Raw genomic sequence first — 15,105 nt, 5'->3', positions numbered from 1 at the left:
AAAGAATTGTTTTGCTGGGTAACAGGTTTAATGGTAGATGGTTGGGGGGTTTCTTTCCATGTTTTGAATATATCATCCAACTACCTTTTGACCCTCATGGTTTCTGATGAGAAATCAACTGTTAATCTCAGCGAGCCCTCCGTGACAAACTGCTTCTCTCTTGCTGCTTTAGGGGTCTCCCTTTGTCTTTGGGCAGATTGATTATCATGCGTCTCACTGTGGATCTCTTTGCGTTTATTCTATTTGGGGTTTGTTGAACTTCTTGAATGTGTAGATTCATGTCTTTCATCAAACTGGGTGAATTTTCAGCCAGTATTTACTGAAATATACATTCTGCCCCTTCCTTCTCTTTTTTTTCTGGGACTCTCCTTATGTGTATGTTCATAAACTTGACGGTATTCTACTGGTCTCCTAAGGTGTGTTCATATTTCTTCTTTTTGTTTCCATTTTTTATTATGGTACAATATACATAAAATTTAATACCTTAACAATTTTTAAGTGCACAGAACAGTGGCATTAACATATTCATAGTGTTGTGCAACCATCACCATCATCCATCTCCCTGTCTCTTTTCATTTTGTGACACTGAAACTCTGTACTCATTAAACAATAACTCCCCATGTTCCCCTCTCACCAGCCTCCAACAACCACCATTCTATTTTCGGTCAATGATTTTGATCAATCTCACATCATTTATGTGGAATCATATATGTTGTAGCATATGTCAGAATTTCCATCCTTTTTAAAATTTTTTTTAACGTTTATTTATTTTTGAGACAGAGAGAGAGAGAGAGCATGAATGGGGAGGGTCAGAGAGAAAGGGAGACACAGAATCTGAAACAGGCACCAGGCTCTGAGCTGTCAGCACAGAGCCTGACACGGGGCTCGAACTCACAGACTGTGAGATCATAACCTGAGCCGAAGTCAGACGTTCAACCGACTGAGCCACCCAGGCGCCCCCAGAATTTCCATCCTTATAAAGGCTGAATAATACTCCATTGTATGTACATGCGACGTTTTTTTTTTTATCCATCAATGGACACTTGGAATGCTACCACATTTTAGCTATTGTGAGTTATGCTGCTATAAGCATAGTTATACAAATGTCCGTTTGAGATGTTTTCAATTCTTTTGGGGTGTGTGCCCAGACGTGGAATTGCTGCATTATATGGTAATTCTAGTTTTTTTCCTGAGGGACTGCCATATTGTTTTCCACAGCAGCTGTACCATTTTATATTCCCACCAACAGTGCCAAAGTGTCTCAATTTCTCCATATTCTCCCCAATAGTTTATTTTCTGATATTTGAGGATTTTTTATGGGAGCCATCGTAATGAACGATTGGTGACGTTGAACACATTTTCATGTGCTTATTGGCCATTTGTATGTCTTCTTTGGACAAATGCCTATTCACCTCCTTTGCTCATGTTTTAAAAAGTAATCTCTACACCCAGTGCGGGGCTTGAACTCACAACTCCCAGATCAAGAGTCGCATGCTCTACCAACTAAGCCAGCCGGGCATCCCTCCTTTGCCCATTTGTTTTAAAGTTTTTTTTAATGTTTGTTTAATTTTGAGAGACAGAGAGAGAGAGAGAGGGAGGGAGAGAGAGAATGAGTGAGGGAGGGGTAGAAAGAGAGGGAGACACAGAATCCAAAGCAGGCTCCAGGCATGAGCTGTCAGCACAGAGCCCAGTACGGGGCTTGAACTCACAAGCTGTGAGATCATGACCTGAGCCAAATTGGACACGCAACCGACTGAGCCACCCAGGTGCCCCTGCACATTTTTAACTAGGTTGTTCGATTTTTTTATTATTGAGTTTTAGTAGTTCTCTCTATATTTTGGACCTATAAATTTGTTAATATATATTTGGACATAATACAATATAATGAATATATCCTGCAAGAAATCATTGCCCAATATGTGAAGCTTCTGAACTGTTTTCTTAAAATTTTATAGTCTCAGTTCAGGTTTTTAAATCAATGTTGAGTTCACTGTTGTATATGCTGTGAGGTAAGGGTCCACGTTCATTCCTCTGCATGTGGACATCCAGTTTTCCCAGCACCATTTGTTAAAGAGACTATCTTTCCCCCATTGAATGGTCCTGGCACCCTTACCAAAAGTCATTTGACCATATATGCAGGGGTGTGATTCCAGGCTCTACTCTATTCCATTGGCCTATGTTTGCCTTTATGCCAGTATGACACTGACTACCATAGCTTTGTAGTAAGCTTTGATATCAGGAAATGAGAGTCATCTAGCTTAGTTCTTCTTTTTCAAGATTGTTTTGGCTATTTGGGGTCCCTTGATATTCTATATGAATTTTAGGATGGGTTGTCCTACTTCTGCAAAAAACATCATTGGGGTTTGGGTAGAGATTGCACTGAATCTGTAGTTTGCATTGAGCAATATTGACCTTTTAACAATAGTTAATCCATGAATCAGGGATATGTTCCCATTTATGTCTTTTCTAATTTCTTTCAGCAATGGTTTGTAGTTTTTATTACACAAATCTATCATCTCCTTGGTTAAGCTAATTCCTAAGTATTTTATTCTTTTTGATGCTATGTTACTGGAATCATTTTCTCCATATTTCCCTTTCAAGTTGTTGATTGTCGGTGCTTAGAAATGCAACTGATTAGCGGCGCTGGGTGGTTCAGTTGCTTAAGCATCCGACTTCAGGTCAGGTCATGATCTCACGGTTTGTGGGTTCGAGCCCTGCGTCAGGCTCCGTGCTGACAGCTCAGAGCCTGAAGCCTGCTTCGGATTCTGTGTCTCCCTCTCTCTCTACCCATCCCCTGCTCACACTCTGTGTCTCTCTGTCTCTCAATAATAAACATTTAAAAAAACTTTTTAAAAATACAACTGATTATCGCATGTCCACTTTGTATCCCATTTTCCTATTTGTTCTAACAGATTTTGTGTGTGTGTGTGTGTGTGAGAGAGAGAGAGAGAGAGAGAGTGAGAGAGAGAGAGAGTGTGTCTGTGTGTAATCTTCAGGGTTTTCTAAATAGAAGATCATATCAGCTGCAAACATAATTTTATTTCTTCCTTTCCAGTTTGGAGGTCTTTTATTTTATATTTTATTTTATTTTATTTTATTTTTTTGTTTTATTTTATTCATTATTTTATTTTATTATTCTATTTTATTATTCATTTTATTTTACTATTTATTTTATTTTATTTTATTTTATTTTATTTTATTTTATTTTATTTTATTTTATTATTTATTTCTTTGCTCTGGTTAGAACTTCCAGCACTTCATCGAATAGAAGCAGTGAAAGCAGACATCCTTGCCTTGCCGTTAATCTTAGAAGAAAAGCTCTCTGTCTTTCACCACTGAGTATGATGATCACTGTGGAGCTTTCACCCATGGCTTTTATTATGTTGCGGTAGTTTCTAGTATTCCTAATTTTCTGAGTGTTTTTTTTTTAAGTTTAATTTTTGAGACAGAGATAGAGCGCGAGCCGGGGAGGGGCAGAGAGAGAGAGGGAGACACAGAATCTGAAGCAGGCTCCAGTCTCCCAGCTGTCAGCACAGAGCTCGAGCTAAGGCTCGAACTCTCAAGCTTCAAGATCATGACCTGAGCCGAAGTCAGATGCTGAACTGACTGAGCCACCCAGGGGCTCCATTCTGAGTGTTTTTATCATGAAAAGTTACCGCTTTTTCCAAACACATTTTCTGTAACAGGATGATCATGTGGTTATTTTTCTTCATTCTATACCAGTTTTCATATGTCGAACCATCTTGCATTTCAGGTATAAATCTCACTTGGTTATAGTGTATAATCCTTTAAGAAAAAAAATTTTAATGTTTATTTATTTTTGAGAGAGAGACAGAGAGATAGAGCAGAGCATAAGCGGGGGAGGGGCAGAGAGAGAGGGAGAGAATATGAAGCAGGCTCCAGGCTCTGAGCTATCAGCAGAGAGCCTGACATGGGGCTCAAACTCACGAACTGTGAGATCATAACCTGAGCTGTAGTTGGATGCCCAACCGACTGAGCCATCCAGGTGCCCCAATAGTGTATAATCCTTTTGTTATGCTGCTGAAACCCAGTTTTGTAGTATTTTTTTTTTCAACATTTATTTATTTTTGGGACAGAGAGAGACAGAGCGTGAACAGGGGAGGGGCAGAGAGAGAGGGAGACACAGAATCGGAAACAGGCTCCAGGCTCTGAGCCATCAGCCCAGAGCCTGATGCGGGGCTCGAACTCCCCGGACCGCGAGATCGTGACCTGGCTGAAGTCGGACGCTTAACCGACTGCGCCACCCAGGCGCCCCCCAGTTTTGTAGTATTTTGTTGATGTTTTTGTATCAATGGTCATAAGGGATACTGATCTGTAGTTTCTTATAGTGTCTTTAGCTTTCTTATCGGGGTAAATCCGTCTCGTAGAATGAGCTAGAAATTGTTCTTTCCTCTTACTTTTTTGGGGGAAAGTTTGAAAAGGACTGGTGTTACTTATTTTATTTTTTAAGTAATCTCTATACCCAACGTGAGTCTTGAACTTACAACCCCAAGATCAAGAGTCACACACTCCACTGACTGAGACAGCCAGGCATGCTGGACTGGTGTTACTTCTTTAAATGTTGGGTAGAGGGGCGCCTGGGTGGTGCAGTCGGTTAAGCGTCCGACTTCAGCCAGGTCACGATCTCGCGGTCCGGGGAGTTCGAGCCCCGCATCAGGCTCTGGGCTGATGGCTCAGAGCCTGGAGCCTGTTTCCGATTCTGTGTCTCCCTCTCTCTCTGCCCCTCCCCCGTTCATGCTCTGTCTCTCTCTGTCCCAAAAATAAATAAATGTTGAAAAAAAAAATTTTTTTTAAATAAAAAAATAAAATAAATGTTGGGTAGAATTCACCAGTGAAACCATGGGATCCTGGGTTTTTCTCTGTTGGGAATTTTTAAATAACGGACTCAATCTTCTATTAGTTATAGGTCTATTCTGATTTTCTAGTGCTCCCTTTAATTTTGTCCACTTTTGCTTCATTTATTCTGATAGTCTGTTACTAGGCATGTAAATACTTATCATTATTATGTCTTCTTGCTGTGTTGAACCTTTTACTATTATATAATGTCCTTCATTGTTTTTTGCAGGAATTTTTGTCTTAGTCTACTCTGTCTGATATTACTTTAGCTATACTTTTTCTCTTTTGGTTACTATTTGCATGGAATATCTTTTTCTGTCCTCTCACTTTCAATCTATTTTTGTCTTTGGATCTAAAGTGAGTCTTCTGTAGACAGCATATACGTGGATTGTATCTGTATTGTATTGTATCGTATTGTATTATTTTAATCTATTCTGCCTATCTCTTTTACTTGGATAGTTTAACCCATTTACATTTAAAGTAATTAATGATAAGGAAGAACTTGTTATTTTGCTATTGATCTTCCATATGCCTTACAGCTTTTCTGTTCATGTCCTACATTACTGTCTTTTGTGCTTACTTCATTTTTTGTAGTAAAACATTTAAATTCATTTCCAATTTCCTTTGATATACATTCTATGGCTATTTTCTTCATAGTTACCATGGGATTATATTTAATATCCTAAGGTGTTTTTTTTAGTTTATATTTTTAAAATTTACATCCAAGTTAGTTAGCATATAGTGCAACAATGATTTCGGGAGTAGATTCCTTAGTGCCCTTTACCCATTGAGCCCATCCCCCCTCCCAAAACCCCTCCCATAACCCTCAGTTTGTTCTCCGTATTTATGAGTCTCTTCTGTTTTGTCCCCCTCCATGTTTTTATATTATTTTTGTTTCCCTTCCCTTATGTTCATCTGTTCTGTGTCTTAAAGTCCTCATATGAGTGAAGTCATATGATTTTTGTCTTTCTCTGACTAATTTCACTTAGCATAATACCCTCCAGTTCCATCCACATAGTTGCAAATGGCAAGATTGCATTCTTTTTGATTGCCAACTAATACTCCATTGTGTGTGTGTGTATATGTATGTGTGTGTGTGTATATATATATATATATATATATATATATATATATATATATGTATATATATATATACACACACACACATACACACACATATATATACCACATCTTCTTTATCCACTCATCCATCGATGGACATGTGGGCTCTTTCCATACTTTGCCTATTGTCCATAGTGCTGCTATAAACATGGGGGTGCATGTGTCCCTTCGAAACAGCACACCTGTACCCCGTGGATAAATGCCTAGTAGTGCAGTTGCTGGGTCATAGGGTAGTTCTATTTTTAGTTTTTTGAGGAACCTCCATACTGTTTTCCAGAGTGGCTGCACCAGCTTGCATTCCCATAATATCCTAAGGTTATGACACACTAATTTGAATTTATACCAGCTTAACTTTAAAAGCATACAAAAGTTCTGTTTCTTTGACAGTTTTGTTTATACCTCTTTTCAGTGGTCAACATAAAATTAAATCTTTATACATTTTGTTCCACAAAACATAACCTTTTAGGGATGCCTGGGTGGCTCAATCAGTTGAGTGTCTGCCTCTTGATTTTGGCTCAGGTCATGATCTCATGGGTTCGCGAGCCCTGCATCAGGCTCTGTACTGATAGCCTGGAGCCTGCCTGGGATTCTCTCTCCCTCTCTCTGCCCCTCCCTGCTCACACTCTAAACAAACAAAGCTTTAAAACATAATCTTTTAAATGCATTAGGCTCTTAAATTATATAGAAAACAAAAAGTGAAGTTACACACCAATGTTATAATAATATTAGCTTTTATACTAATAATTTCTAAAATATATTTGTCTCTTAAATCATACAGGAAACAAAAGGCAGAGTTAGAAGCCATGGTTACAATAGCAACTTTTATAATTATTTGTGTATTTGCCTTTACTGAGATCTTTATTTTTGAGAGAGAGACAGAGAGACAGAGTGTGAGCAGGGGAGGGGCAGAGAGAGAAGGAGACACAGAATCTGAAGCAGGCTCCAGGCTCCGAGCTGTCAACACAGAGCCCAACGCAGGGCTCGAATCCACGGTTTGGGGGATCATGACCTGAGCCGAAGTCGGACGCTCAACTGACTTCATTTCACCTTAAGGACTCCTCTGAGCATTTCTGGCAGAGCAGATGGAACTCCAAAGTTCCGAGGAGAAATCCGCGGATAATCTTACTGAGAATCCCTTGTATGTGACTCATCACTTCTCTCTTGCTGCCTTCAAGATTCTTTGACTTTTTAAAGTTTGGTCATAAGGTGTCTTGGTGTGAGTCTCCCGGACATCTTACTTGGAGATCATGGAGCTTGGATGTTTATATTCATGTCTTTCATAAAATGTTGAAGTTTTCAGCCATTATTTATTCAAATATTCTCTCTACCCCTTTCCCTCTTCTTCTGGAAGAGGTCTCCCACAATGTGTATGTTGAGCCACTTAATGGAGTAACACAGGTGTTTCCTTGTCTTCAATCTCTCTTCTGTTCCTCAGACTTAGTTCCATTGTCTTATCTTCAAGTTCACAGATTCTTTCTTCCGCCTGCTCAAATCTGCCTTTGAATCCCTCTAGTGAATTTTTCATTTTAGCTATTGTACTTTTCAGAATTTCTTTTGGTTTCTTTTTAGGGTTTCTGTTGATTGGTATCTCCATTTTGTTCATACATTATTTTCATGTTCTCCACACCTGTTTTTGTTTTTTTGTTTTAGTCCTTTGAACATCTTTAAGACAGTTGTTTTAAAGTCTGTCTAGTAGACCTACCATCAAGTCTTTTTCAGAAACCATTTCTGTTGATTTTTCCCCTTTGAATGAACCATATTCTTTGATTTTTTTTTTCAATTAAAAGCTGGACTTTTGAATATAATAACGTGATAGCCCTGGAAATTAGCTTCTTTCCATTTCCCAATATTACTAAATTACCATCACCACCACCACCACATTTTTTGTTGTTGTCATAGCCTGTCTCTGTGCCAAGGATCAACCTGAGGGACAAGCTTAGGGTCTCTTCGGTTCTATCCTGAGCCTGCCCTTCCTCTGGGCATGTGCAGTGACTTTCTAATCTTCCCTGTATATGCAATTGCTTTTGAATCCTCTAGAGTGTTTACTATTTGGCTCCCAAAAAGGGGAAACGGAGAAAATTGGGAATGGGGGTGGGGAATAAGTGTACTGGCTTTTAAATGTCCTGGAATTCTCATCAGCTGGAGGGGGAGGGCTTGCAACCAATGAAGGAAGTGCAATCACAATGGCTGCTCGCCTCTTGCACCTCTGCGACCAGAGGCAGCAGTCAGCTGTCAGAGCACAGATCCCCACTATTGGAAGGACAGAGTCCTTTTTCCCTACCCTAACACTCACAAACTTGTGCAGGTGGCTCCAGGAATACAGATTCAGCTGCCTGCCGGGGGGGGGGGGGGGGGAGGGGACAAGGTAACTGCAACCGTACTAAGAGCTGAATTGGACCAAAAGTAACGACAGTTTCCTGTCCAAGACTCCCCCCTGGAAGTTGCAAATCAATAGACTCCAGAGTTCCAAAACCATCAGACAGGTTTTGCCACAGAAAATGTCTGTGTGCAGAGACAGATTCCTGGTGCTTCTCACTCTACCGTCTTCCCCAAATCCTGTTTCTTTTTTATTATTTCTTACTGATATGCTCTATTTGGTGAGACATCATTCTCATGATTTCCTTTAGCTCTTTGAGTATATTTAAAATCATTGACTTAAAGTCTTTAGTAAAGGGGCAGCTGGGTGGCTCAGTCAGTTAAGCACCTGATTTCAGCTCAGGTCATGATCTCACAATTCATGAGTTCGAGCCCCGTGTTGGGCTCTGCACTGACAGAATCCCCGCTTGGGAGTCTCGTTTTCTCCTCTCTGCCCCTTCCCCACTCGTACTTTCTCTCTCTCAAAATAAATACATAAAAAAATAAAGTCTTTAGTAAATATGTGTATACTTCTTCAAGGATGGTTTCTTCTAAGTTTTTTTTCCTGTGTATGGGCCCAACCTTGTGTGTTTCCATGCCTCAGAATTTTTTGGTTGATAACTGGGCATTTTTATAACAGGGGAAGTCTGGAATCAGAGTGTCCTCCTTCCCCAGGGTTTATTGCTGCTTGTAGTTGCCTGTTTGGTGGCGTTTCTCAACTAATGTTTGTAAAGTCTGTATCGTCATGTATGGTAACTGAAATCTCTGTTCAGTCAGCTGAATGGTGAGTCATCATAGACTTCCTTAAATGCCTGAAAACAAGAGAAGGGGAAGGGGAAGGGGAAAGGGGAAGGTGGGAGAGGAGGAGGAAGGAAAATCACCCACTCTGCAGATGGGCTGCTGTCTTGGGCCACACCTTCAACGCTCAGACAGACAGACTATAATTCTGCTTTAGCCCACACTTGATGCTTGCATAGAGCCCGAAGATCAGCCCGAAGTGAGAGTCTAAGGCTTTCTTGGGTCTCTTCCGGGCACGTGCTCAGCCCTGTGCAATCCCGTGCCCTTCATATCCCCAGGAACATACGGGAGCTTTGTAAAGTCCTTTTCCCCCCAACCCCTGATGTATCTCATTCTCTAGCCTTTCCTCCAAGCTTTTCATGGTCTCATTGTTTGCCCCGACAGGGGTGGCTAATACATTTGCCTTTATACTTTTTCAACAACTGTCCCTCTGCTCTGAAGAGTTCTGAGTTGGGTAAAACCAAGGCAAGCCCTTTGAGCCATCCTTCGAGGAGTCAGGAAACAGGCCCAAACAAATAACCACGGTTCTGTGAGAACGGTATTCTACTCCCACTGGTACCAGGAACACGTACCAGGAATGCAGGCCACTGTCTTCAAGGCTGCCAGGAAGCAGGTAACAAATGGGACCGGGGGTAAGTTAAAGTGCCACAAAGCAATTTTGTCAAGATTCAGCCGTTTGTTGGTGGTGGTGGAGTGGTTTGGTTTGACTAACAATTTTCTGGGTTGCCATAAACTTTTCGTTATTTCCTAGAGTCCCAATAATGTTGATTCTGACAGTTTCTGCCAATTTCTTCTCTTTTACAGAGGAAGGGACTTTCGGAGTTCCTCATTCCACCATCCTGTAGACATCTGCCAGCTTATTCTTTTTGAGCTAAAAGGAAAACTTGGTTACTTTCAAGGGTTTCGTAAAGCAAAGACAATCATGCTCGCAAACTGTAAAGGAGAGAGCATAAGGCCGCACTGTTCTAAGCCAAGAGTTAATGTGCCATGTTAACGATGCAGACTTCCGCTTTGATTAGACCCGAGCATCAATGTGTATTACGTTATGCGATTAGCAAAATATGTCTTCCTTTCATGCACCTGTAGGAGCACAACCATCATGGGGTGTTTGGCTGAGACGTGGCGTCGGGAGGGGTCTGGACACTGCCGGCTGTGATGAGCACAGAGAGATGAGCAGGAGACCATCCAATACCCAGGGCAGCTGACAGAAGCAGAGGCCTCAATGATTTTGCACACGCGGGCCCCCAGACCTGCTCCAGAGCAAGCCCCCAAGAGTCAGGCTTCTCTCTTGGGAGCTGCAAGAAACCCTGATACGGCAAACGGTAAGTGACTCATCTTTAGTTTTGTGCCAAGGCAACTGCTATTTTATTCCGGGTTCTAACACAGGCAGAAAGCACAGGTTTAGGTTTTCTTTGGAAGGAAAAATAATTCTGGGCTGCGTGGCTGACTCAGTCAGTAGAGCATGCTTGATCTTGGGGTCGTGAGTTCGAGCCCCACAAAGCATGGTGGAGCTGACTTGGAAAAAAAGAAAAGCAAAAGTAATCCTTTTCTTTGTGAGAAAATCTTAATCTCTTCCTCCATGAATTTGACGGCACTGCCATTACATGAGCTTAGCCAGGGAACGTGCTGGCCTAACTCATGGGGCCCCAGTGTTCCGGAGTCTGACAAAACTCCAATGTAGAAGTTCCGAGTTCTGCACTCCGAACTGGAGGGCAGACGGTCCTCAGAGGCCTCATGTTAACAAGGGTCGTGTCATTTGCCCTCTGTGACCACCCTCCAGCATGTCCTCGTCCAGAGCATGCACAGGTGAGTTTTGTTCAGAGAATGGCTGTGCTGTCGAACAGGGAGCAGAACAAAGCCATGCCGAGATGCAGGTGGCAACTCACACCAACTCGCTGACCTGCCCCCCGTGGCTCACAGCCTGGGACTCGAGTTCCTCTCCTGCCACAGCCATTACACGTCAGAAATGTGCGGGTCCTGGACAAACAGAACAGGAAATATTACATCCCCGAGAGGCCACTGTCTCACCCCGACAAGATGCAGAAGACAAAACGGAGTGGGCGGACGAACATTTCAACATCCACGGCACGTATATTCAGCTTTCTTTTTATTTTAATTATAAAACAATGGCCAATACACAAAGTTTAAAAAAAAACACACACACACACAACGTAAGTTTTTATTCCCTCTTTTTTTGCAGAAAATAAATAACGGTCACGTAATAATCACTCACATATGCTTGTCTATAAAAGCATTTCTAAAAATGTCACTTACTGGATTTAATGGTATTATCTTTTTGGCTTTTCAACTGCAAGTAACATACAGTAGATCATTTTATTTCATTAACTTGTTTAAGCACTTGGGCTCTAGCAACTTTGGAAAAAGGCTGTCTGTGAGCTTAAAAAAATCGTATTCCAAGCTATTTTTGAAATAGTTCAACTACAAACAACCAGATCGTTAATTTATTTAGGAGGAGAATATAGTTTTTCTCTTATAAAAATCGCCCCAAAAACTCACGAACACCTAACCTGACATAAAAAGTTGATCTATCTTCATAGGAATTAACAAAGAGAAAGGAAGAAAGCATAATCGGCCCCCGTGAAGTGCATCAAACCAGGTGTGAGCCCTCACAGTACGCTCCGCCTCCAGTTTGGCCCTTGGGAGCTTCAAGAAAGGAAAGCTGTTCAGTCATCTAAACCTATGTTTCTGAAAAGGTAGGACATGGACTCCCCATTGTGAATCCGACGGATGGCTTCCGAAAGGATCATGCTGATATCCACCGTTTTAATTTTGGGGCACTGGAGCTTCTGGATTTCATGTGGAATCGTATTGGTAACCACCACCTGCAAATCGAGAGGAGAAAAACCAAGAGCATCATGAAACCAGGTAGCTTCCCGGCTGGATGTGAAAATGTGATATATCCTCAAATCTCTGTAGTTTGACTTGACAGGACAGTGGGTCTACCGTACCTTTGATGGTGTTTTCAGTCAATGTGAACACTACTTGTGGTTCTTAGGTCAAGATCTGATGACCTTATGTCCACTAAGATGGCTACAGGCAAAAAGAGAATAAGAACTACTGGCAAGGTGGGAATGCAAACTGGTGCAGCCGCTCTGGAAAACAGTATGGTGGTTCCTCAAAAAACTAAAAGCAGAACTACCCTATGACCCAGCAATTGCACTACTAGGCATTTATCCACGGGATACAAGTGCGCTGTTTCGAAGGGACACATGCACCCCCGTGTTTCTAGCATCACTATCAACAATAGGCAAAGTATGGAAAGAGCCCACATGTCCATCGGTGGATGAATGGATAAAGAAGATGTGGTCTATATATACAATGGAGTATTACTCGGCAATCAAAAAGAATGAAATCTTGCCATTTGCAACTACGTGGAGGGAACTGGAGGGTATTATGCTAAGTGAAATTAGAGAAAGACAAAAATCATATGACTTCACTCATATGAGGACTTTAAGACACAGAACAGATGAACATAAGGGAAGGGAAACAAAAATAATATAAAAACATGGAGGGGGACAAAACAGAAGAGACTCATAAATATGGAGAACAAACTGAGGGTTATGGGAGAGTTTTGGGAGGGGGGATGGGCTCAATGGGTAAAGGGCACTAAGGAATCTACTCCCGAAATAATTGTTGTACTATATGCTAATTTGGATGTAAATTTTAAAAAATAAAAAACAAAGAACTACTGGTAAGGATGTGGGGAAACTGGAACCCTCACGTACTGCTGGTGGGAATGTAAAATGGTTTGGCTACCTTGGAAAGAGTCTGGAAGTTCCTCAAAAGGTTAAACACAGAGTTGCCATACGACCCAAGAGAAATGAAAACCAATCTTCGTTCAGAAACTTGTACACAAGGAGTCCCTGGGTGGCTCGGTTGGTTAAGCGTCCAACCTCGGCTCATGTCATGGTCTTGCAGTTCACAGGTTCAAGCCATATCGGGCTCTCTGATGACAGCACAGAGCCCACTTTGGATCCTCTGTCCCCTTCTCTCTGTGCCCCTCCCCAACTTGTGCTCTCTCTCAAAAATAAATAAACATTTTAAAAAAGAACAAAAAAACTTGTACACAAATGTTTGCAACAGTATTTTTTTAAGTAGGCTCCATGCCCAATGTGGGGCTTGAACTCACAACCCGTAAGATCAAGAGTCCTATGCTCTACTGACTGAGCCAGCCGGGCACCCCTATAGCAGTATTATTTACAACAGTCAAAAAGTGGAAGCAACCCAAATTTCCTTAAAGTTATGAATGAAAAAACAAAATGTGGTATATCCATTCAATGAAATATTCAACAACAAATAAAAAGGAAGTACTGATACTCTACTATGGCAAAGATGAACTTTCACAACAGTATCTTCATTGAAAGAAGCCAGACGCAAAAGGTCACACATCACACAACTCATGTATGTGAAATGTCCCAATTAAGTAAACCGATAGAGTCAGAAAGCAGATTACTAGATACCTATGGCTGAGTGGAAACGGGGGGGGAGGTGCTGCTAATGAGAACAGGGTTTTTTTTGGGGGGGGGAGCGAATGAGAATGATGGCTATAAAATTCTGTGGATATACTAAAACCACTGAATTTTATACTCTAAATGGGTGAACTGTACGGTATGTGAATTATATCTCAATAAAGTTGTTTCTTAAAGTTAAGATTTGATAAAGATCAAAAAAAGATTAACAGGCACTTTCCAACAGCTACAAATGGAAAAAATATTAAAATACTCAGCTTTCTTAAAAAAACAAACAACAACAACAACAACAACAACAAACAGGGGATTTGGGGCACCCGGGGCTCAGTGCTGACGGTGCGGAGCCTGCTTGAGATTCTCTCTTTCCCTCTCTCTCTCAAAATAGATAAACTTTAAATTTAAACAAAAGGGGGGGGGGATGGGAATAATTTTTAGATCATATTTATAATATACATTCCTTGCTTCCAAAACGAGCTTCATGACAACTTATAATAAAGACGCATATACACAATGAGATTGTTGAAACAGATATAACCACCAGGAATTATTCAGAACCAGCACCAGGGACAGGAAAACCTAGCCTCATGCAATTATTGTGACTCATCATTTTGTATTTCATATTCCTAGCAACTGAGGCAAAAATGGAAACATGAAGAGGAATGTAAGCATCACAGCTTGTACAAGACAGAACAGGTCCCGCCCCACAAAAAAAATCTACCAACTGGTATCAAACACAGAACTTTCTACACCATTCACATGAAATCACAGCTTCCACTACTTTTACGCGTCCTCTGAAGTCCAGTGGGCTCTGGGAGGCGTGGCTCTCCAGCAGCTCCCCCACAGGCCTCTGGCTTCCTCTGCCCGCAAATAGCACCCGTGAGAACCACATGGACAGACCAGTGAGAGCCGCTGTGGGCCTGAAGTCTTCCTAGCCTACTTAACATGTGAATTCCATATTGATTCTCCAGCCCTGAATGCCTGTAGCATCATTCTTGGTCCCTTAGTGTCTGTCCAGCTGAGTAGGAGGCTGGATCTGACCTGAGTCACGTGAGCCTGGCCTGTCTGTGTGAAGGCACCTTGGACCCATAAACACAGGGCCAAGCTCAAGGAAATCTGCTGCCGAAGAGTCAAAAAGCGGAACTCGGAAAAGTAAATCCAATGTAAGATTTAACCAATCTTACAATTCTGGCCAATGTACGATTCAATACCCAGGAACATACACGGCAAAACACTTCCATTTCTTAAGACATAATGAAAATGTAACGTATGCCGTCAAAGCACACAAGCCAGCGGACCCAGGGGGGTGGACGGAGCGAGGTGAGTAAACCCGAATGGCCTGGCTTCAGCCTCAAGGGAGCCGCGTGCAACTGGGAAATGTGCCCCGTTTGCCTGTCTCCCCCAATCTCCCCCCACAGGCGTCTGCACCAGCGACAGAGCGGGGCTCTGCAGTCAGGCAAGTTAAGGTCTGATCACAAATGCTCAT

General features: G+C 41.7%; 1 protein-coding gene and 1 long non-coding RNA gene across 3 annotated transcripts in view; one reads left to right on the top strand and one right to left on the bottom strand.

Moving 5' to 3' along the window:
* Positions 1-9,236: 9,236 nt before the first annotated feature.
* On the top strand, positions 9,237-11,212 carry LOC124519537 (uncharacterized). Its single transcript, XR_006964130.1, has 3 exons — positions 9,237-9,745; positions 10,219-10,454; positions 10,977-11,212. It is a non-coding gene; the product is annotated as an uncharacterized LOC124519537 (long non-coding RNA).
* Positions 11,213-11,304: 92 nt separating this feature from the next.
* Positions 11,305-15,105, bottom strand: part of PRPSAP2 (phosphoribosyl pyrophosphate synthetase associated protein 2) — a 46,926-nt gene continuing 43,125 nt past the window's right edge. For both annotated transcript variants that reach the window (XM_047089849.1, XM_047089850.1), the window contains one exon: positions 11,305-11,975. In XM_047089849.1, the coding sequence (XP_046945805.1) occupies positions 11,817-11,975 (159 nt within the window). In that variant the 3' untranslated portion in view covers positions 11,305-11,816. The remainder of the gene's footprint in view (positions 11,976-15,105) is intronic.

This window comes from Lynx rufus, unplaced genomic scaffold (genome assembly GCF_022079265.1).
Source record: "Lynx rufus isolate CCGP_SWC_20201006 ecotype Redwood Valley unplaced genomic scaffold, mLynRuf1.p SCAF_28, whole genome shotgun sequence".
Classification (NCBI taxonomy): Eukaryota; Metazoa; Chordata; class Mammalia; order Carnivora; family Felidae; genus Lynx; species Lynx rufus.
This window is presented reverse-complemented; position numbering and strand designations above follow the sequence as displayed.